The sequence below is a fragment of the Chlorocebus sabaeus genome, chromosome X, assembly GCF_047675955.1.
Source record: "Chlorocebus sabaeus isolate Y175 chromosome X, mChlSab1.0.hap1, whole genome shotgun sequence".
NCBI classification, from domain to species: domain Eukaryota; kingdom Metazoa; phylum Chordata; class Mammalia; order Primates; family Cercopithecidae; genus Chlorocebus; species Chlorocebus sabaeus.
The window spans coordinates 56,467,858-56,493,062 of NC_132933.1; the positions used below are offsets into that span (position 1 = coordinate 56,467,858).

Sequence of the window (25,205 nt, forward strand, 5' to 3'; positions counted from 1 at the left end):
GAGAAGTTCTGAAAGATAGGTTTATATGTGAATGAAGGCAAGACTTGAAAAGTAGAAACAACTATCCCTGGGGGAGAACCTTAGAGCAGGATTGCTTATATGATTACCTACCTCCCCAGAACATTCTACTGCACTGCCAGACTTTATTCACTTTATTGTGCTACTTGACAGATATTTTACCAAGCAATTAATTGATGTTAATAATCACTTTTTAAATCACAATAAAGTACATTCAAAAGTAACTGCATAACTTAGTTCATTCTAATACTCAGCAGAGATATGACAGAAATCAAAAGTTTGGGAAGAGGTAGGTACACTGAGGAATAGGAAAGATCTCTCAGGGGGGTGGGGGACGGGCACGGTGGCTCATGCCTCTAATCCCAGCAGTTTGGGAGACTGAGAAAGGTGGATCGTGAGGTCAGGAGTTCAAGACCAGTCTGGCCAAGATGGTGAAACCCTATCTCTACTAAAAATACAAAAATTAGCCAGGCTTGGTGGCAGGTACCTGTAATCCCTGCTACTCAGGAGGCTGAGGCAGAAGAATTGCTTGAACCTGGGAGGTGGAGGTTGCAGTGAGCCAAGATCGTGCCACTGCACTCCAGCCTGGCAACAGAGCAGACTACGTCTCAAAAAAAAAAAAAAAAAAAAAAAAAAAAAATCTGGGGGATGGAGAAGAGTCACAGGAGGATGGGTGTCACCTGAGCGGAGAGGTACAATTATATGGAAAAGAGGTACAGAAAGGGATTTGGAGAATCCCAAAGATAAAATTTACCAGTTTCCAAATTTAGACTATGGTCAGAAAAGAGGAAGAAACTTTCTTCAGTGTTTCTATACCACATGGCACATGTCTGCTCCCAGAGCTCAGACACATGCTATTAATAGAACAGCTCATCTGCAATGTAGATTAAGTGGGATTTGAAAAAGATGAGCTACCCTGGGAACCTAACCTCCATTCATAACATGTTCCCAAAGAAACACTTTCTTGGAGATATAAAAAAAGAAAAATGCCTTGCAAACACTTTTTAGAATACAGCATGCTCCTAGTATCCACAGAACTAAAGAATACTCACAGAGCAAAATTTAAAATGCAGAAGAGATAAAGAGAGAAAGAAACCAAAATTACCACTTGCAAGAAAGAAGCGGTTATCATTAAATCATTGTGTCTTGGTGATACCCTACAGCAATGTGCCAACCGTTTTTTTTTTTTTTTTTTTTTTTTGGTTTTTTTGTGTTTTTTTGAGACGAGTACATATGTATTCTTTTATGTATTTATTTTTTTGAGACAGAGTCCCACTCTGTCTCCCAGGCTGGAGTGCAATGGCGTCATCTCTGCTCACTGCAACCTCCACCTCCCAGGTTCAAGTGATTGTCCTGCCTCGGCCTCTGGAGTAGCTGGGATTACAGGTGCATGCCACCATACCAGGTTAATTTTTATACTAAAAATTAAAATTACTAAGGCCGGGCACGGTGGCTTGTGCCTGTAATCCCAGCACTTTGGGAGGCCGAGGCGGGCAGATCACCTGAGACCACGAGTTCAAGACCAGCCTGGCCAACATGGTGAAACCTCGTCTCTACTAAAAATACAAAAACATTAGCTGGCCATGGTGGCGGACACCTGTAATCTCAGCTACTCAGGAGGCTGAGGCATGAGAATCGCTTGAGCCCCAGAGGCAGAGTTTGCAGTGAGCCAAGATCACGCCAATGCACTCCAGCCTGGGCAACTGAGCGAGACTCTGTCTCTAAATCAATCAATCAATCAATCATTCAAAAAGTAGAGACAGAGTTTCACCATGTTGGCCAGGCTGGTCTCAAACCCCTGACCTCAAGTGATCTGCCTGCCTCAGCCTCTCAAAGTGCTGGGGTTACAGGCTTGAGTCACTGTGCCCACCCACAATGTGTCAACCTTTAATAATCTTTGACCATTTGGATAAGAATCTCCTATCCTCCTGAGATTTGGATGTACCTTCACCCAAAGATTCTGTGTGTGTCTCTGCTCTAGTTAAAGTTGAGGATATGCTATTTATGCTAGCCACAATTTTGCAAATCTCTACATTCATTGATATGTAATATTCATACATGTTTATAGGGTACATATAGATCTCTACTTTTTTTCAGCTTGCATTAGGAAAAGACGGTAGGCTTTTGAATATGCTTTCTCAATCTACACATATACCCAGGAGTCCATCATATGCTCCATCCAGGAGTCATCCTCTCCAACACTGTAGAGTCTCTGGTCCATAGCAAGCTATATCTCAGTACCTCGCAATGATGTCTCATGATCACCGAAAGTGACTGTATCCAGAAACAAATTCATCTTCCCACCTACTTTCATCTCTCCCAACTCCACCATACCTGTTCTTCCTTCTCCCATCCAGATCCCCAACCCAACTCAATTAGTAGCTTCTAAATCCTAATCTTCCTCTTCTTCTCCATCCCTAGTACCACTGCTTAGTTCCATGGTTCATTTCTTATCTCTACTATTATAATCTCTCTGGTCTCCCAGCTTCCAGTCTCACCTTTTTCCCATAGTTTCTGTGTAGTTCTTAACCTCTAGATCCAGAGTCAAAAACTGAAATGTATATGGATTCTAAGCAGAGGATATAATTGAGTGATGCGGGCCACCTATAGAAAAATAAATGTCAATTAACACTTGACCCCAGGTGAAATGCAGGACAGTGGTCTGTGGCAAATCCAAGAGCACATGGCCTATTCAAATGAGACAGATCTTATTCAGACACAGTGGATTGCTGCCAGCCATGTGAGAACATGAGCCTAGTACTGTAAAAATTACTCCGATGTTTCAAGAGAAGCCAGGAATTTAGATTTATGTGCACAAACTCCCAATTCTTAAGAGTTGGCAAACCAAGTTTTAAAAACCACATTGCTAATACTGAAAGCCAAACAAAACAAATCTACGGGCCAGGTATGACTTGCAGGGCTGCCATTTTGCAAACCATGCACAAGTTTAGTGGTTCTCCAACATTAGAGTACAAAATCACGCAGGCTGCTTATTAATGCAGATTCCCAGGGCCTGCGCTCAAACGATTCTGATTCTATAGGTCCACTGAGACTCCTGTATCTACATTTTTTGCAAGCTTTCCCAGTGGCCTTGAGGCAAATGATTCTAATGCTACTTTAATCTGTGAGAAAGGGAATCTACAGGATTAAGGGGAATGAGAAGCTTGGGAAAATGGAAACTATGTTTCTAATGCATTGAAAATACTTTAAATGTTCTCATTTTTACACTGTCCCAGGGAAGTACAACTTAGTATCATCCTTATTTCAACTCTGAACAATACTATAATACTAATCCAATAACCATAGTTTCAGTAATATATGAAACCAGTGAGAATTACAGTTTTACGAAATCATGTTTTTCCATGTACTGCACATTTCAGATCAATAGTGTGGAGATGGTTATAATTAGCATTAAAATATAAGGTGGTCTTCTAAAAAAACTAAAAACATTTTATTTTAAAAAATTATCTTAAAAGTACTATTTATTTTTGGCATATTTTAAAAGAAGAAAGGAGTTGGCTGCAGTAACCCTGTATTGACTCTTGCAAAAGCAATCATTGCCCATTAATTGTCTGCTTCCTTAATTCAAACTTCCTGCTGCTATATTTTCTTAAAACAAGAAATATCTATGCCACAAACTTCTTTTTTCTCTTAATTTTTATTTTTTAGAGTTGAGGTCTCACTATGTAGTCCAGGCTGGAGTGTAGTGGCATGATCATAGCTCACTGCAACCTCAAAACTCGGTTTTGGCCGGACGCAGTGGCTCATGCCTGTAATCCCAGCACTTCGGGAGGCCGAGGCAGGCAGATCACGAGGTCAGTTCAAGACCAGCCTGACCAACGTGGTGAAACCCTGTCTCAACTGAAAATACAAAAATTAGCTGGGCGTGGTGGCATGTGCCTGTAATCCCAGCTACTCAAGAGGCTGAGGCAGGAGAATTGCTTGAACCTGGTAGATGGAGGTTATAGTGAACCAAGATCGCACCACTGCACTGCAACCTGGGCAACAGAGCAAGACTCTATCAAAAAAAAAAAAAAAAAAAAAAAAAAAAAAAAAAACCTCTGTTTTAATTCTGAATGCATTTTTCCCTTGGAGTAAGTACGTGGAGGGGGGAGGAAGAGAAGTGACTCAGTTCCTAGTCTATTTTAATCCAAATTATTAATCTTTCCTGTCCCTAAATCTGAACCATTCATATGGAACTTACCAAATACTGAGGTAATATACAGTTGTTTTCCTTATAATATTGTAAATTCCTTGATAACAAGTACCTATATTTCACGACCTATATATTTTAGCACTAAACATATTAGGAAACTGAACTATACTACAATACATATCAAATAAAGGAATCATGCTCATGGGAAAATGTGCTCCACACTACTAAGCAAAAAGGGAGGAGAGACCAGTAGCAGAGGAAAAGCTCCTATCAGCCCCAATCTTTTAGGCAAAAAAAAAAAATCATATGGTAGGGCAAGTAAGAGAGATGCTTCAGAAGTACACTGTTCCCACCACCATCACATTTATGAGGGTCACTGAGAACGAAACAAACAAAGAGTACTCTGATGTGATTGGGTCTCAAATTACCAAGGCAACATCAGCGGGAACGGGGAGAAAAAGGCCAGGCAATATTTTGGCTCAACATACCAGGGGAGGCCCTGCCCAAGGGCCTTTCATATGGCCAGGTATTTATAACTCAGGAAGTTCCTGTCTTCTTCATTTGTAATTAATGCTTTTCATGTTTCAAAGGGTCAAAAGGGATTTTGCCAGGATTACAAATCCCTCATGAGAAAGTAGTCTACCAAAAGATGATTCATGTCCTAAAGACCTATATCTTTTTAAAATAATTTTGTAACCCCACAAGGAACCTGAAAATTTTCTCAGCCTATACCTTGTGAAATAACATCCTGTTTCTATAGCTACAAACCACTGCATAAAAAAAGCCAGGCATGGTGGCACATGCCTGTAGTCCTAGCTGCTCAGGAGGCTAAGGTGGGAGGACCCCTTGAGCCCAGCAGTTCAAGGCAGCAGTAAGCCATGATCACAACGTTGCATTCCAGCCTGATGACAGAGCGAGACCCTGTCTCAAAACAAGAAAACAGAAGAAAAGAGAAGAGAAGAGAAGAGAAGAGAAGAGAAGAGAAGAGAAGAGAAGAAAAGAAAAGAAAAGAAAAGAAAAGAAAAGAAAAGAAAAGAAAAGAAAAGAAAAGAGGGAGGGAGTCTCTTAATAAAAAATCCCACTTATTTAAGTGAATTATCTTAAGTAGGGGACTTGAGTTCAAATCATAGCCCTAAGACTACTTTGCCACAGTTGTAAGCAATGTATCTCTTCTCATTTTGTCATAGGGGATTGATATATGCAAAAGGAAAAAAAAATTCATGACAACACTTGATTGAGGACAACTTTATCTAGTGAGGATAACTTTACCTAGTTTCATATGTCCTAAATCTTGCAGCTTCTCTTGGAATATTCCAGGGACTATGAGACTGTCATTCAGCCTAGACACGACACATTCAGTTTGACAGCAGCAGCCTTGTAATCTAAGCTACCTGACCTTTAGAGTAGGATCTATTTGTGGAGGAAAAAAACAACAACAACAAGATCTTTAGACTTAGAGGCACAGATCTACAGAATAGTAGGCTGGGAGCAAGGGCCAATTAAGTTGCTGTAAAACAGTAAGTGACCAAAGTGCACACTATTTACAGTACATGTTTAATTTTGCAAGTTCAAAGCTGTCAAATTAAAGCATGCTAAAAGGTATCAGAATTAATAAATATCTTTATATTTACACTATAAACAGGCCAATTACCAGAAAGTTTGGACATAAGATTTTAGACTTCATATTTCCAATTGTAAAATGTCTAAAGTAAGATATGATTATAAGCTCTGATCACACCACTGTCCTGCTCAAATACTCTACATGGGTTATAGAATGAATTCCAAATTGTTTATGGTGAGCGCCGAATGCTTATGTAATCAAGCTGCAGTCTCTCCATCCCGACTGACCTCCACCACTCTCACACATACATCTGGGCCTCACTAGGCTAACTCATATTTTTCCTCAAACATGCCCTAACTTCCTAGCCCCCTTGCAGTTATGCATTGTTATGGACTGAATGTCTGTGTACCCCTAAAACGTATACCTTGAAACTCTACCCCCACCCCATGTAATGGTAGTAGGACGTGGGGTCTCTGGGAGGTAATAAGGATTAGATGAGGTCATGAAGGTAGAGCCTTCATGAATGTGATTAGTGACTGTAAAAGTCACAAGAGAGCTTGCTTTCACTCTCCATTCTCTACCATGTGAGGATACCATAAGAAGTCAGCAGTTTGCAACCCGGAAGAGGGCCCTTACCAGAACTCCATCAAGCTGGTACCCTGATCTTGGACTTCCAGTCTCCACAACTGTGTGTCATAAATTTCTGTCGTTCATATGCCACCTAGTCTATGGGACTTTGCTATAGTAGCCTGTGCTGACTGAGATACCCATATTTGTCTCACTACAGAGAATGCCCTTTCTCCATGCTATCACAATAACTGTTTAAAACAAAAATCCCTGCACTTTAAGACTCTCTTCTACTGCCTATCTTTCCATGAAGTCATCCCTAATACTTCATTTGGAATTAACACCATTTGTGCTCCCATAGCACCTTTTCCTTCTACAGTAGCACTTACCACATTTCACCCAGCAGCACAGGTTTGTATACATCAGATTCTCCAACTCTATGTTTCTAGTGGGTAGGAGTTCTTTATTTTAACCCTGATAATGCTTAGCACAGCACTGAGGTGAGCTTCTCCAAAACATTTATTAAATTGGATTAAGTATTGAACATGAAGAATTTCAGAGCTAGAATATTACCAACTGAGTAGCTTGCCCAAATCATCAGTAATAAAACCATATATAGCTACAAATTAGATGTTTGTGGACAATTCCCAGCCAATTTCTCAAGCTCTATTATTTCTCAACTAATGTAATCCAACAAAAAGGAAATGTGTTAAGAGGCATTTATTAGACTCCTAATAGAATCTGTGATAGGAGAAAAGTAAAACATATTTATGTAAAAAATAGAAAATTATAGCACATTTCTAGATTTTAAATATAGCCTGTTACTTCTAAGAAGAAGACAGAATGCTATCATAAAATACCATGTATTTTGGAATCAGAATCAGTTAACCTCTCTGAGACTCATTTTCCATATTTGTTAAATGTGAGAAACAACTACACTTACCATACATGTTTATAATAAAAAATTAACATGGTGATGTAAAGCTCCTAGAACAACACCTGAAATACTGTAGGTGTTCACTAAATGTTAGTTCCCTCTCTATCCCACTTCCAAGTTGGTGAAAAATATTTCCTATGATCACCTACATTCAGTCATAAAACAAGTTCAGTCACAACCTTCTAAGATCTTAATATTTTAAAATCAATGACACTTAAAACAAATATGTACCTTACTTTACATAACTCTAAACTTGCATACATGATAATCTCACTATTAAGAATGGCTTGCCTTGGCTGGTCTGAAGGTAGTGAGTTATCTCAAATGATTGTTCACAGTCAGTTACAGATCCAACTCCTTGTTCTATTCTTTCCCCTCTTCTCACTACTACACTTGACTAGTCTTAAAAAAAAAAAAAAAAAAAATTGCCTGCTAATCTTACAAAGCTATTCTTCATTCCTAAGACCCAAATCAAATGTTACCTCTGTGAAGTCTTTCTTCTCCCTACCACGCACAGTATGCAGCATTCCCAAGAGCGTTCTCCTCATGCCTATTTATTATAGAATTTACTACTTTATACATATCTGTCATTTTCTCATTAGGCCATGAGCTCCTCAAGAGTAAGACCTGCATATAGTTATGTTTATACCCTCAGCATGATGCCCCATGCATAACAAGGATTTGATGTGTCTGGAAGGAACACTATAACATACATTTATAATAAGGACAACTGTTAATATGGCCATGCATGCTGCAGAATGAACTGGCTCTCTATGGGAAATTGAAGGGGAATGAAATGATCATGTCACCTTCAAGCAGGCAATAAAGGGTTTAAGAGTTATATAAAGAACTACAAAGAAAGTACTTAGGATTCACTGAGAACAGAAAAAAGAGGAGGTTATTTCAGGCATATGAGACAATACACCTGACAGTTTCAACTTTTAAAAGGGGGGCAAATTAAAAAAGGAAAAAGATACAATTTGGCGCTTAATAGTAGCCCTAAAAATAAAAATACAATGGGACCTGATGAGTTGAATGAGAAGTAGTCACTGACTTTCACTGGTCAAATAGGGAAGTTAACCTTCATTCAACTGGACCAGAAATCATAAAGGTCAGTCAGTCACAATAGAGTAACACAGTCTGGTGATAAGTGAAGCAAGTAAACCTTAGCTTGAAAAGGTAAACCTGATAAATAGTGTGTGTGTGTCCATGTGTGTCTGTGTATGTGTTTGTATGTGTTTTGAGAGCGTCAAGTTAATTTTTATTTTTCCTGTAAAGAGGAAAAATATTAAAAACACCACCATAAAGTATTTCAGGTGTTATGCAGTTTTTAGTAGAGCTGCAACACAGTCAGGAGATGCCTCTCAGCAACCGATGACAAAGTATCAAACTTAGATGTCAGAGTAGATAGAAAAGTTTGGCATCATCTGCATCTGCATTTCCATCCAGGTGGTATTTGAAGAGGCATATGATTGCCTGCAATTGTATGTGGAGAAGAACAGATAACAGTGAGAAGTTTTGAGATGGAAGGCAAAGAAAGCTGGCACTTTAGCAGTCAGCAAATCAAGAGGCAGAAGCTGTCAGAGAAGACTGTACCATAGAATCTAAAATCCAGGCCAGGTGCATGGCTCAGGCTTGTAATCACTTTGGGAGGCTGAGAAGGGCGGACCGCTTGAACCCAGGGGTTCGAGAGCAGCCTGGGTAACATGGCGAAACTCCATCTCCATGAAAAATACAAAAATTAGCTGAGCATGATGGCATGCCCCTGTAGTCCCAGCTACTCAGGAGGCTGAGGTGGGAGGATCGCTTAAGCCTGGGAGGTCGAGGCTGCAGTGAGCCGTGATTGTGCCACTGCACTCTAGCCTGGGTAACAGAGGGAGACCTTGTCTCGAAATAATATATAAATAAATAAAATTTATATAGATGATGAGTTAAAAGTCACCAGCCTCAAAAGTTGTTGAAGTATCAAAGAATCCACAGATGGAAAAATAGCCTTTTAAACTCACTAGGAGGAAAATGAATATTTTCCTTAGATGTCACAAATGAAGTAAGTGATAAAAGGTATAGTTGACAACTAAAAAGTTGACAACAGTGCCATCCACCAGATTTCCGGTAGTAGAAAAGAAGAAAATGCAAATAAAATTGGCGGGAGTCAATGAAACAAACCATGCTTCCGTGAAGACAGGGATTAGTTGACTGTCTGAATAGAGAGGAAAGGAGAGAATGGAAAGTAAAGAACGGCTGAGGAAGCACAGACATTTTTCACACTAAATATACAAAAAGTTTTTCACACTAAATATACAAAATGTTATAGGGTCTAAAGCAGAGTTTCTTAACCTTGACATTTTACACTGAATAATTCTTTGTGCTGGAGAGAATGTCCTATGATTGTAGGATAGAGAACAGCAACCCGGGCCTCTATTCACTAGATGCCAGTGTAGTACCCTCCCCTAGTTGTGAGAACCAAAAATGTCTCCAGACATTACCAAACATTCCCTGGGAGGTAAAATTCGCCCCCACTGAAAATCACCGGTCTAAAGAAAAAGAACAACATGCTTTTTGGGACACGGGAATGCTATATCCTTTCTTACATATTTATCCATAACACAAAGCCCTTTGGGTCAGATGGAGTGAAAAACAAAAGAACATCAACAACCAGGACTATATTTAGAGAAAATATGAATTTGTAAAAATTGGTAAGAGGTATTTGAAAGACCGAAATTTACTAAGATTCTTAGTCTGCTTAATTATCAGCTTTCCCAGTTTTGTCTCTATCATTGTGAGAGCTTAAGATATCCTTCACTTTCTAGTTTCATGCTGTATTGTACACAGTTGTATGAACAGAACCAATGTAGAAATATTAGCTCATTAACATTGGTAATCAAGCCAGGTACAGTGGCTCATTCCTATAATCCAAGTGAGAGGCTGAGTTGAGACAGGAGGATCACTTGAGGCTAGGAGTTCCAGACCAGCCTGGGCAACACAGCAAAATGCTGTCTCTACCAAAAAAAAAAAAAAAAAAATAGTGGGGCATGGTGGCAAATGCCTGTAGTACCAGCTACTTGGGATACTAAGGGAGGATGATCACCTGAACCCAGGAGTTGGAGTTTGCAGTGAGCTATGCTCATGCCACTGCATTCCAGTTTGGGCAACAGAGCAAGACCTCATCTCTTTCACAAAAAAAAAAAAAAAAAAAAAAGAGTTTAAGATTAGTAATTATAAGAAACAGGCCACAATTTCAGGCTCCAGACACATACTGGTATATTTGTAATCTAGTTTACCTGTCACATTTTTAAAAATTAAGGGCTTTTTCTTTGGGGAACAACGATGGATCAAACTAAGGGGACTAGAACTCAAACTACATTATGCACTTCCATATTGTTTGGCACTTAACGCCCGTAGTTTAGGGCTCTATTACTCGTCACACGTCAACACAAAAATAGTTTGTCACAACACTTTCTGCAAACTAATTAAAAAGATAGCACTTGGCTGAATATACCACACTTTTATAGCAGCCAATCTTTAGGCAAAGCACATGCAGGAAGCAGCAGGAGAGGGTAGGTGGTTCTTGGCACTCCCCTAAACAAGTAACAATGCATATCGCGTACTTGTGTAACAGGAGATGGCATTAATTTTTCCAAAGCACTTTACTTCATGCAAAAGATCACAAACAGAAAGGAAGTGGGCAATAGAGGAGAGAGAGAAACTAAAAGATGAACTCAGCAGTATGACTTGCAATGTAACCTCTTCAGAAGCTAGTCTCTGCAAGGCTGACATACAAACAGCAAGAAAAACACATGCAATGTGCAACAGTAGTAAAGTACACAGGCCTTTTGCTGGCCATGCAATTAGTTAATAAAGGCCAGACTGTCAGACAGGTTTTTTTTTGGGTTTTTTTTTGTTTTTTTTCCCCCAGTGGTGGGCTATCACAGGCTGGTATTTTTAAGAACTGTGTTCAAGTAGCCTTAAAATCCACAGCCATATCGCTTTTGTCCTAGTGACTTTTTCTTAGTGGTCACATTTCTGACCCATTACTTCATGGCAGTGACTCAAAGAATTTTTTTTTTTTTTTTTTACAATGGCACTAAAATGAATGGCCCCTGAACTCTGTCTTCTAAATTATACATAAGCAGAGTACAAATCTAGGCTAGGTCCCACCATCACCAGTCTAGAGAACCACTAGGTCTTCAGTTCAATTTACAGCTACCTTGACGTTCTCAGGCAGTATAGAAAATTGTGGTGTAAAATGTACATTTTATAGTCATATTGGTCTAGAATTCGATTTTTTTTAATATTTTATTTTATTTTATTTTATTTTATTTTATTTTTTTGAGACAGAGTGTTACTCTGTTGCCCAGGCTGAAGTGCAGTGGCGGATCTCAGCTCACTGCAACCTCTGCCTCCCAGGATCAAGCAATTCTCCTGCCTCAGTCTCCCGAGTAGCTGGGATTACAGGTGCGTGTCACCATGCCTGGCTAATTTTTGTATTTTTGGTAGAGACAGGGTTCCACCATGTTGGCCAGGCTGGTCTTGAACTCCTGACCTCTGGTGATCCACCCGCCTCGGCCTACCAAAGTGCTGGGATTACAGGTGTGAGCCACCACACCCAGCCCCACATTGGTCTTCAATTCTAAATTCACCTTTGCATATTCTCGGGCCAGTTACTCGTCTGCTCAGAGTTGTTTTCTTCACCTATAAAATGATTGCTGTGAGGATGAAGTGAGTTAAAACTGATCAAGGAGACAATCTGCCATCAATCCCTGAGCATCCCCTGCCCATTCTTGCTGGCTATGGCAAGACTAAAAGGCACTGATAGTATTTTACTGGGGTCATTTCCCATGGCTGTGTTTGCAGCAAACAACCTTGAGGACGAGGTGGTATCTTCCCACCCCAATGACCAAGCTGACTCCTTAATGCTACAAAATTGGCAAACCCCCAAGCTCATCATTCCTCTCCTGCAATGCGACTGACTCCATTTGTGGCCATCATGCTGGTCTACCTATGATGGGCCTTATGGTCATAGTGAACCAGCATGTCATGCTGACATTCTGGCTACTGCTTTTGCAATGAATAATAAACTGTCTTTTGTCCGTCAGGTCTTCTGCAATCATCCATGAAACAGTAACAGGTAGGTAAGTAGGGGAAAATCCCAGACCTTGCACAGTTCTTAACAAATACATGCAAAGCACTTTGAACAAAAACTGGTACCTATGCTATTGTGTACTACTGAGAATCACCTCTGGGAAGGCTTGCATACTGTACTTGGTCACTGAACCAAAGCAACCACCCAAGAATCAGGATGACGCAGAGGAAGCCAGCACTCCCTAGGGCTCAGACCATTACCTTCCGTACAATTCATAAAAGAATGTTGGCGTGGCCTTCACTAGAGTAGGCTAACCCAGACTCCAGAAACAGGACAATAAAGTTAACTGAGATATTCACTCTTTAGCATTCAGCCTTAAACAATCATCTTTCATAATTCCAACTTTTTGTCTAACTGGAATCCAGAGGTCTTGTATTTATGTTAGGGTAGACGTATTACAGCTTTCAATAAACTTTGACTCCCAATATGCCAGAGCTAAATGGAACTTTGTAGATCATCTATTTCGATCCCCTTATTGTACAGAATAAACTGACACCCAGACAGAAAAATGAATGATGTGTCCAGAGTCACATTTTTAAAAAGTAGTCGGTTTATCTCCATATGACCTTTTTTTAAAATTTTTATTTTCTTTTAGAGTCAGGGTCTCACTGTCACCCAGGCTGGAATGCAGTGGTATGATCACAACTCACTGCAGCCTCAACCTCCTGGGCTCAAGCAATCCTCCTGCCTTTCCCAAAGTGCTAGGATTACAGGCATCAGCCACTGCATCCAGCCCAACCTTTTTAAATAACCAGAAACAAACTCCAAAAAAACTCTTACCAGGATCAGTTAAATATCCTATTTAGCTTATTTCAACTCTATATAGCATATTAAAAACTTTTAGATTCCATAAAATACAATGTAGGTATCTTGAAAAACATGAAGTGGTGATGCTAAGATCAAAATGAAGTTTCGACTAGTTCATAACTACATGGTGATGAGTGAGGATAGGAAATGCTTTAAAATAAATCTCTGTCGCATTCAGTAATTGATTTAACATCCAACGGCCATCCTTCTGCCTGTTATCTCCGTGGTCAGACAATAGGATACACCACTGATAACAGTCACAGAAATCAGTAAAAACAACAAGAAATAAGATGTCCTTCAGAGTTATAAACATGCAAGTAGTAACATTATTTAAGGAGGAGAGAGGAGGTTGAAAGTAGGGACTTGTAACATACCTTGATCTACAATTAGCTATAACAGAACCCATAGGAAGAATATGAAAAATTGGGCCCAGTGCCCTACACAATTCCTACTGTAAAGTGTAACTAATACCCCAGTTCCATTTTACACAGAGATAATGGCCATTTAAAATCTAGTATTTTGTCCCAGACCGACTCAGCTTATTTAAAAATGTAGGATTTGGCTCTCATGGGAACTTACAAGACCATATGAATGCAGTTTGATGAAGCAAGTATAGGTTGTAATGAAGAAGCCTAAGAATTTCAGGTAAGAGAATACAGGGAAGCCCTACTTTCGTAAAACAAACACGTGAAAATCTGAACTGCCAGCATGGATAAAATTCAGGCCATTTTTGAATCATAAACTTATTCTTCCCTGTAATAGCTTGTTTAAAGACCATTAGCGCCAGGCGTTGTGGCTCATACCTGTAACTCCAGCACTTTGGGAGGCCGAGGCAGGCATATCACTTGAGGCCAGGAGTTCAGGACCAGCCTGGCCAAAATGGCAAAACCCCATCTCTACTAAAAATACAAAAACAATTAGCCAGGTGGGATGACGCACACCTGTGATCCCAGCTACACAGGAGGCTGAGGCAGGAGACTCTTTTGAACCCAAGAAGCGGAGGTCGCAGTGAGCCAAGATCACACCACTGCGCTTCAGCTTGGGCAACAGAGCGAGACTCTGTCTCAAAAAAAAAAAAAAAAAAAAAGACCATTAGCTAGTCAACCAAAGTGGGGGTGGGGAGGTGGAGAATGTAAATTAATGCAATGTCAATGAAAAACAAGCTGAGGGCACCCTAAGAAATTTATTTTCACTCACAAATATTTTATGTACACATCGATTCTTCTGAAAAACGTTGATTTTGTAATGTGAGGTACTAGACTGCAGAGCATATTATTAGAGGAAATGCCTCTGCCAAATTTGTTTTAACCCATCTTAACTTCCTATATGTTCTTGCCCTGTATCATGAGCAATGAAAGTGGAAATAAGTATGGTACAAACTTCAGAAAACAATGCAGCTGGGCATGCTAGCTCATGCCTGTAATCCCAGCACTTTGGGAGGCCCAGGAGGGCGGATCACTTGAGGTCAGGAGTTTGAGACTAGCCTGGGAAACACTGTGAAATCCCATCTCTACTAAAAATACAAAAATTAGCTGGGCGTGGTGGTGCATGCCTGTAATCCCAGGTACTTGGGAGGCTGAGGCAGGAGAATCGCTTGAACCCAGGAGGCGGAGGTTGCAGTGAGCAGAGATCGGGCCACTGCACTCCAGTATGGGTGACAGAGTGAGACTCCATCTAAAAAAAAAAAAGGAAAGAAAAAATGCAGCCTAGATAACGTGTAACCATATGAAACTCTGTGAAACAATTATGTCAAGAAAACTGCTAAAAGCAGTGCAGAAAGGGAGGAGCCTTAAGTCGGGGAAGATAATGAACATATTGAACTACAGCCTAGGCCCTCAGGGGCACAGCCATCTACATTTGAAGATTTCAATAATTCAAAAGCAAAAGTAATCAGGTATAGGATATTACATAGATATACATCTTACATTCTTTTCTCAGAACCAATGACAAATAAGAAATCCCTACTCAAAATGAAGTTTCGCTCTTGTTGCTCATGCTAGAGTGCAAGGGTGCAATCTTGGCTCACAGCAACCTCTGCCTTCTGGGTTCAAGCGATTCTTCTGCCTCAGCCTCCCAAGTAGCTGGGATTACAGGCGCCTCCCACCATGCATGGCTAATTTTTGTATTTTTAGTAGAGATGGTGTTTCACTATGTTGGCCCGGCTGGTCTCAAACTTCTGACCTCAGGTGATCCACCCGCCTCAGCCTACCAAAGTCCTGGGACTACAGGTGTGAGCCACCATGCCCGGCCTCCTTGCTGAATTTCTTATCAGATATGAGACTAAAATCCATCTGGTTTTAAATGTAGTAGCTAGCCCATATGGCACCTCTGTGTGAATCAGGAAATGTGGCCCCAGGAAGACATAGTCTTGGAACTGGCACATGATTTGGTAAGTGGTGTGGCCTCTGTGGTCTCACACCCTTGATCAGGGCCCACCCATATGTACTGACCTGGTCTCTGTTATACGTATACATTATTAAAGCTCACAATGCAAGTGTACAGCCTATACAAGGTCTTGCTATCTACATATAGAATCTTTGTAAACAGTTTCAGCCAGCACAATAGACTACTAAGCATTTAAGACTTTATCAGTGATGGCTTTTCAGAGTGCAAAAAACACCACCTCCATAGTTTTCCTCCCTCCCCTGGGTCAAACAAAAGAAGAAATTGCCAGTTGTCTGGCTCTAACAATTATCACTCATCTGTCTGTTTTGAGGAAAACTTCCCAACTGACTGGGTTAGTAAACGGTCAGTCTAGAAGTTGCAGGCTAGGATTACTAGCCTAAATCTACTTGAGTCTATAGTTAGTGAAATTATTTGCCTATTGCCTCTCAGCACAATAACAGCACTAAACTGCTGTCTGGAAAGTAGTAGTTACATAATTTCTTTAGTAAATCTGTGTGGAGTCTAGGACATTTGCCCAAGTTGATTTCTCATATTTACCCACTCCACCCATCCCCAGCTCCATCACCTCATTAGTGTAGTCTGGTTTTCTGTAAGCCCACAAACATCTCAATAAGGATAACTTCTTTGTAAAGGTTTACTCACCCAATTATCCAAATTCAGGAACCTAGACTATATCAAAGAGGCTGAAAACAAAGATAGACCAAACTGGCATTTGTTCTGAAATAAAACTAGAGCCAGTAACATAAACTTAGTTGTTGTGGTAGGGTGTGTATGTGTCAAAGAGTCATATGAACCCTTTATCTAGAGAAATGAAGAATAATTTTCCTTTGCCTAACTATCTACAGCATTTCCCTGAAAGGAAAATTCTTACACATAAGCCCCACCCCACTTCACAAATTGCAAAATGAAGAATTAGTGATTGCCCAACCAGCGAGTAAAGCCAAAACTAATTTGTTCTATTTTTGATGGTACATAATAGCTGTTCCAAGGAGTCTACCCACCCTCGTATAGTCAACCTTTCCAGATACTTCTACAGAATTAAAGACAGAAGTGAACTTAATTTGGGCTGATGCTTTATGATAGCACTTTATGTGGAGTAAATCTGAATAAGATTTTACCAGTAATTTAAAGCTGTATTTGTTTAAGGAGTTCAGTGACATGTACATTAATTAGGTACACATCTGACCAGAAATCTAATCTTTTTAGGCAATCATTAATATTTGATTATGGAATGAATGCTAGATGATACCAAGGAATATGTTAATTTCAATTTTTAAAGACGTGACAGTATGTAGGAGTAAAATGACAAGATATCTGAGATTTGCACTAAAATACTTTAGCAAGGGAAAAATAAAGGATGGATCAAGCAAATGTTGCAAAATGTAGATAACTTATATCTGGGCAGTGGATAGATGGTGGTGGTTCATTGTACTATTCTACTTTTTAGCACGTTTGAAAATTTGTTTAAGTTTTGTAAAAAAAAGTCTTATTAACTAGCTTATATTATGAAGTTTAAACATTTATCTCTTTTACTTTTAGCTTGATAACACACCAACAAATTAACGGTTGGTTAAAATTCCTCTTAATTTTGAGCAGATCTTTCTTTTTAAAGCCTGGATGTCTATGATATCACAGAACAACAAATAGATTATTTGTTGTTAAATAGATTTTTTAAAAAGGATTGTACCCAAAATCTCTTCTCCCTTGGGTGAGTGCCAGAACTGCCAGGTGATTGAGTCAACAGCCATTTTGGAATAATTCCTTCCTAATGAAGTGTTGCATTCCTACCAAGCCTGCCTTAATAGTCACCTAGAAGCTTCTCACTCATTCATAGGCCACACTGTATACAGCTGGTGGCCAATATGCTTGTATGTATTTGTAGCAAGGTAGCTTACTCTCATTAAAGCAATACAGTAAAATCTTCAGTAAGCCAAAGCCTGTGTAAATGGTGATAAGTAAGAATTTTGTTTTCTACATTCTTTCACGAGAAAGGGACCAATACCTTTCCCTGCCAGGTAACCTCACACAAAGCCAGTTAAATAACAGAATTCAGTTGTTTGTTTAAGCTACAGCCAGAGTATATTATTTGGAAACAGATTCAGCCTGATCAGGAAAATAAGTTTTAAATCAGTATGAGTTCATTTCTTTCCATTACTGACATTCACAATAAATAGCTATGTGAAAATATATCTTAATCTTTCTTTAAATGCATCAGTTTTGAGCTGTATCCCACAATGGGTATCTTCACAACATGCCCACTTGGATATCAAGTTTATAACTATATTTTAAGTCACCTGGACATCATAGTTTTTCCTGTCTTGAGGGGAAAAAAATGTATCAAACACCCCAAATCCAGGAAGAGGAACTGGTCTCTTCTGCATGGTAGACTGGAGTTGGGTCTTCAATAATAACCCCTGTGGTGCTAGTGGTACCTGGTAACATTTAACCAGATGTGCTGATTTATATAAATTAGCCTATATTATGTATGCTGTTATTTACAGTGTTCTTTGAGAGCAGGTTGGAAAAGAATATGATTTCACTTCAGTAACATGTTGCTACTGCCAGAGCTTAATAATATCTAGGTGGATTACAATTATAATTGTTACAAACAGGAACAAAAGAAGAAAAATTGAATAACTTTTTCACCTTCAGAGTCCCTGAAGCACAATGACTCAGTGCTATGGATAATTTCTACAATGGAGGTAGCTTTTAAACTTATCTCTAAATCAGTCCCCTTAACACTTCAGTGACTCAGTGACTCAGTTTCCTTATTTGTACAAAGGCAGTAAGCTGCCTGACAAGGCATAATGTCACAGATATCAAATGGAAGTTTTGATTTAAAAAATTTTAAAGCTTCAAAGTGACACAATGAAAGAAAAGGGTAGACTGGTTCTTCAAAAAACTATCATGGAAAAAAATTAGACTCACATCTTATATTCATTCAACAGAATGAAATCTTAGTAAAAGGACAGAATGTATATTCCTCCAAAGGGACAAATGGTATTGGGGAGAGAATAAGGAATCTTTCAACATATAACCATATCATGGTACTTTATACAATCATGACGTTAGCACTGTCAAAATGCAAGAAAGACATTAAGCCATCCAACCATAATCATATTTGATTCAAGTAATATAAGGGGTTAATAGAAATGCTCTATATTTGTATAACAACATAGAATTTCCTAATGCTTTCTCATTCGTTACTGTATTTTATCTAAAACACCTTGTGAAGAAAATCAGGCAGGCAGCATTATCTCCAACTGGCAGACATTAATCAAAGAGCTCAAACTTCTGGTGCTAAATGGCTCATCACAAATCACAGGCAAATAAAAGATAGATGGGACACTGGAACCCAGGTCTTTTGGTTCTCCGTTCCATATTCTTTTGCCAATAATCTGAAGTCTCCTGCTAATAACAGTAAAATGTTACTTGGCTCATCATTGTTGGTACTGTTTCTGTGCTTGGAAGTTTAGGCTCTGACATCACAAGAATTCAAACAAGCGGGAAGGTAGAAGAGTTCTCACAGCCCTGAAGAAGTTTACTGAGTTTCAAAATTGGAGAAAAGACAAAGAGGAATGTATTGATAGGTTCATAGGTTCATTTGAAGGAGTACATATACTGGAAAAAAAAAAAAAAAGCACATACAAATAAACATTTTTTTAAAAAGCCTCTTTTCACCAGTTTGCACTCTCAAAACATCTGATACATAGGGGAAAAAAATCCCCAGCTAATAATTATTTACTGAGTAGTTTTGCACCCAAGCACCGGCCTGCCAGGTTTTCAAGAATAGACATAAAATGGGACCCGTTCCCAGAGCAGTTTAAAATCTTTGCAGAGACAAGATCGGCATGTAACATTCAGACTCATGACAGTTATGAGTCCACAAGAAGGAAAGCCCTCACTAAACTGAAGTAACCGGTGAAGGTTTAATGGAAGAGTGAGAGAATATTGAGACTTGAGCTGGGCTGTGAAAGGGGGTAAAAGTTATAAAAGAGAAAGGGGTGGACATTTCAGATTTGGTGGGGATGTTCAGGGTGGGTGGTACTAAGGAGAGGCAATGGAGGTGGCAGAAGGAAACTGAGGTGCAGAGAAAAAACGCCTAGTAAATGGATGAGCTGGTAAATGGATGAATGGATGAGCTGCAACTGGAATCCAGGTCTCTACACATCAAACACTCTTTTATGCCACTCTGCTCCTTCTAAACGGTATTCCTGCCTCCATTCTAGCATGCCTTTCCAAGAAATTCTCCAAAGTACTACATTTTTTTCCGAAACGCAAATCTGATCAGGTCATTCTCCGCCTTAATCTCTTCAATGAGCTACCCCTACTTTCAGAAAGAAGTTGAAACTCTAACATGGCATACAAGATCCATCTTGATCCAGACCCCGTCTCTTTTCTAGCAAGTCTACCATGTGTACCCTTTGTTTCAGTCACATTCATCTAAATGAACTTCATTGGATATGCACCCTTATGTGTTTACCTTTGTATAATGTCGTTTTTTCAACCTAGAATGCCTTCGCCTCACCTATTTTCTTCAGCCTTGCTGCAAATGTCACCTACTACGATAAGCCTTTTCTTATTCAAGCATGCAATTCTACGTAGATGCCTCTCCATGACCACACCCCACCATGCATATTCCTATAGCAACTTATCACACTGTTTTTTTTTTTTCTTTAAAGAGATGGGTTCTCTGTCACCAAGGCTGTAATACAGTGGTATAGTCATAGCTCATTGCAGCTTCAAACTCCTGAGCTCAAGCAATCCTCTTGCCTTAGCAGCCTGTGTAGCTGGGATTATAGGCACAAGCTACCACGTCTGGCTCACATCGCATTTTAAGCATTAATTAACTTCCCTGTCTATCTCAGTAGACTACAAGTATCTTTGTATCACCAACCCTTAGAATTATGCCTAGCACACAGTAGGTACTCAGTAAACCTGTATTGCATAAATGAAATCATTGTTGCTCCTCCCTTATCATTAAAAATCAAGACAGGGTGCAGTGGCTCACGCCTGTAATCCTACCACTTTGGGATGTGGAGGTGGGCAGATCACTTGAGGTCAGGAATTCGAGATCAGCCTGGGAAATATGGTGAAACTCCATCTCTACAAAAATACAAAAAAGGTTAGCTGGGTGTGGTGGCGCACACCTGTAATCCCAGCTGCTCGGGAGGCTGAGGCAGGAGAATCGCTTGCACCCAGGAGGCAGAGGCGGCAGTGAGCTGAGATCACACCACCGCACTCCAGCCTGGGCAACAGAGCAAGACTCCATCTCAAAATAAATAAATAAATAAATAAATAAAAACATAATTTATCCAGTTGTAAACAAATAACCAAATACTCAGGAAGTTACATAATAACCAGAAAAATTAACTTTACTGTTTGAAGAACCAAAGGCTTCAGAAGTTACGCAGAAATACAAAGTCAAAAATGCAAAAACATCAAATACTGTTAGGTCACTCTGCGCTACTGTGTGGTATGGGGGGTGCAGTGTTATGCATCAATATTGGCCTCTCTTAATGGTTAAGTCACTGCCTTAAATAAGAGGGATTCAAGATGTAGTTCCTTCATAACACTTACAGAGCTTTCTCTTCTACTCAATTTAACAAAATGCATTCCATGGTTGACATCAAATTACAAATTAATCTAAGATTCATGCTGTTTGATGACATGTTGCAATCTGGGCCTAACCAAAATAGTTACATAAAATCCAAAACTCTACTACTAATGCATTATTCAAAATGTGATGAGTCTAAGACAGGAATGCCTTATTTTAAAAGAATCAAAATGAAAGGGTCATTATGAGGATGCTTATATGAAGAAAACTGAAGTGAATTTCATTAAATTTTTATTTAAGTAATCTTAAATAGAAATCATTATAATGTTGAAATGCCACTCCGCAAAAGTTCTCACTAATACTCATTAAAAAGTTGAGGATATAAATGAAAGCAGTTCCTCTCCATAGAAAATATGCTTTGCAGCCTGACCAACATGGTGAAATCCCATCTCTACTAAAAATACAAAAATTAGCCGGGTGTGGTGGCACGTGCCTGTAATCCCAGCTACTTAGGAGGCTGAGGCAGGAGAATTGCTTGAACCTGGGAGGCAGAAGTTGCAGTGAGCCAAGATCGCGCCACTGGACTCCAGCCATGTTGACAGAGCGAGACTTCGTCTCAAAAAAAAAAAAAAAAAAAAAAGAAGAAGAAGAAAAGAAAATATGCGTTCCATTTCCGTTTCTCCAGATTTCTGAGGAGCTAAATGAAAACAACCAGACTACATAAGCCTTATACCTTAGGAATCCATTATACTAGAGCGACTGAATTAATTTTCCTCTGTAGTGGAAATTTTAATCTAAGCTACGTAGACATTGAGTAGTTAACTTCTTTTTTACCACCACAAGAATCTGTTTCAATATCAATCACCTATGTGGTCAATGCCATTTCCCTTGACCACACAGTGGAATCAACTGTCCTTTACTTTCTATCTTTTGTAATGCTACAGTTCTTACTCTTCCATAGGTAATGGATACCTTTGAAAAACTGATGAAAGCTATGGGGCCCAGAAAAATAAATGTACCCATATACATTCAAATATTTTCATACAATTTCAGGAGTTTAAGAACCTCTATCCCCCAAGATCACCTACACAAATAATTTCTATCACCATATGGCTCTCTTTTATAATCCCACACCACAACTCCTTTACACTCATATACACACACAAATTAAGGACTAGTTCAGAGATTATTAATATAATACTCAAAATAATAAAATTTCATCTAAGTAAAGTTTTATCTGACTAGCAAACTTCTAAGAGTCCCAGATGAATTCTTTCCTGAAAAGTTTACTAAATCTTACTGTTTGGTCAACTTGCTTGCCTTAAAATGTGCCACAATGTCTTCCTAAATTTGTTTTTGTTAACTCTGACACATCTGCTTGTAAAATCACATAAGGCTCAAAAGTTACGTTCGAGCAAAAAAAGAAAATTCGTGTCAATATTAACAAACTCTTGGATTCAAATACTTGTTCTACCGTATCAAGCTATGTTCAACACGGAACAGTGAAGTTAGCTAGGAACTGAAAATGATACAATCTCATAACTATCTAGTTACCTTGTCAAAGCAAGTAAAACAAAAGATGAAACAGGACAAATGGCTAAAGGGAAGAGAAGAATATAATCAAGGTGTTACTAGTAACAGAGATAAGTGTTTTGGTTTTTTTTTGTTTTTCTTTTCTCGAAAGCATACTTGTTTTAAAAGTGCAGATTCTTGCTAGATGTACCAAACCATTTGTGGAAAGTATCAGTTAACTTTTTACTTAAATTTTTAATCACTGATTAAGCCACAGTTTTGTACTGGATCCAAACCAAATGTCCAGATGCCACAAGGAACGGCTTTATTTATATGTCACCCTCTCCTTGTCTATTACAATCAAGTTGGTAGTTAAAGCTGAAATCTATACATTCAACATGTGGCTTGTGCTTCAGATCTGGACTAAGAATACAGCTATAAGGAGTATCTGCTGAATTTGTACAGGAAAACCCTTTCCCCTCACACCACCCAAATTAGAAAGTTTACAAAAAGCGGAACCTTTCTGAGGAGTTGAGGAAACTCCAGTATTTCCCAATGCAATACCAGGCCTCATCGATTTCATTCCTCTGCACATTCAGTGGCAGGAAATGGACTGCTACCACCGGTTCACACTATCAGCACAGTGAGATTTGCACAGTTTGTGCCTACTGCTTTTGAGCGTTCTTAATCAACTAAGTGGAAGTACTGTATGACTATGCCTATTACACACACTCGACAGTTGGTGGTACCTCACTCAGCCTCCAACTCCCACGCGCCCCCACCCTTCCAAAGAAACGTTTCTTGGGAGAGCACATGGAGAGAGGCGAGGAGGAGGAAAAAGGCACGTAGGCGCCTCTTCCTGAGATTTCTGGTAAAGTAGAAAGACTGGGAGCATAAATAGTGCTCTTCTTGATTTGCATAGGTGTAGGTGGGCTCCCAAGGACTTGGAATAAAAAGGAGGGAGGTTCCCCTGCCCCAGACCCTACGCGTTAGGAGGCAAAACAGCAACTGACAAGAGGTGGGAGGAGAATGGAATCGCGCAAAGGCTTGCGCCCACAAGTTAGACAAACAACAGCCCTACCCAGTACTCGGGGTGTCCCCAAGTTGGGGCCGGGCCTTTCTCCTTCCCGCACCGCCTCCCGGGCTGACTACAGTGAGAAAGGGGTTAAGTAGAGAAGGGGTGCTCTTCCGCCCCCACGCCGTCTCCGCGCCTCGGCGTGGCCACTCCTTTAGCGGCTCCCCGAGTTGCACAGCGAGATCGCGGTCATCCTTGGGAGGGGGCCCCGGGTGCCCCCGTGTTCAATGGCAGGAGGATCCCGGGGCTCTCCCTGTCCCTAAGGCCGGCGGGGGCTGCGGGAGCACTCACCAATTTGGGTTTGTTTTTCGTTTCCTCTTCATTGGCGGCCCGGTTCCCCGCGCTCCGCTTGTTGCTCCGGCCCCCACCGGGTTCCTCGCTGCCGCCTCCCGCTCCCGACGCCGCCGCCCCGGGCTGCTCCATCTTTCTCCGGCCCTGTCACCTGTGCCCTGTAACCCCACCTCTCCTCAACTGAGAAAGCACCTCGGGGCGCTCACACTGCCCCGCGCTGACTCGGCGGCACCTCTTCCTGAGGGAGAGAGTGTCTGCCCGGGAAGCTGCCGATTTCAGGCCCCCGGGACTCCAAGCTCCCAGGCACCCCCGACGCAACCACGCCGTTGCCACTACTCGGCGCTGGGGCAAGCCCTGCCCCTGAGCAGTTGCAATTACCACGGTCGCCGCCGCCCTCAGGGCGGTGTTTAGGGTGGAGGGAAAAGTAGGTGCCTATCTCTTTAAGAGGGCCTCAACACACGTGATTCTTCAAAGTGCCCGCATCGGCCGCCCGGGCCCGCAAAGCTGCTTCCTACTCCCGGAGCGGAGCCGGCCCCAGCTACTGAGCATGCCCGGCGCGACGACTGGAGCCTAACAGAGGACTTTCAGCTGCGGTTAAGCACTGATTTCACTTCCTAGTGGCCCAGCGAGAACAGGGAGGGAACTAGTCAAGAGAAAGGAAGGGTAGCCCATTTTAGAGATGGGGAAACTGAGGCCCGGGAGGATCCGCCTGTAAGTTTCACTGGAGGGTCAACCAGAGTATCAGCTTTCACTTCTGTGGGCCAGAGCACCTTCCCTCCCTGAGGCCTCTCCGGGGGTGTGGTCCTGCTACACTCTGTGGAAAGACTTGATTGGCAAGGGAACTGGCATCCTATAGGAAAACCACCGGGAGTGCTGATTAATTGCCTCGACAGACTGTGTGGGTCAGAGTGGGAAGAGTGGGTGCTTTCTGTTGCCGTGATTACGTTGTGACCGAAGAAATACAGTTGTTCCTTTATTCCCATGCTGCAGGGTTGTTGAAGCAGCAGGCGCCCACCACTTAATCCCTAGGGGATTGTTAGGCTCTTTAACCAAAACACCTATATACAGCTAGCAATTGAATTGAGTGCTGTTTTCAGTTTCCTGAACTAGTTTAGAGTTGTTGTGGGGAGTGAATAAGATCATGTGTGTCAAAGCTTGGTTGTAAATGAAAATCC

General features: G+C 40.6%; 1 protein-coding gene across 1 annotated transcript in view; it reads right to left on the minus strand.

Moving 5' to 3' along the window:
* The window catches only part of DIAPH2 (diaphanous related formin 2), a 904,603-nt gene extending 879,821 nt beyond the window's left edge, over window positions 1-24,782 (minus strand). Inside the window, exon 1 of the mRNA XM_073013533.1 lies at window positions 24,031-24,782. Coding sequence (XP_072869634.1) covers window positions 24,031-24,162 — 132 coding nt within the window. The 5' untranslated portion in view covers window positions 24,163-24,782. The remainder of the gene's footprint in view (window positions 1-24,030) is intronic.
* Window positions 24,783-25,205: the final 423 nt, after the last annotated feature.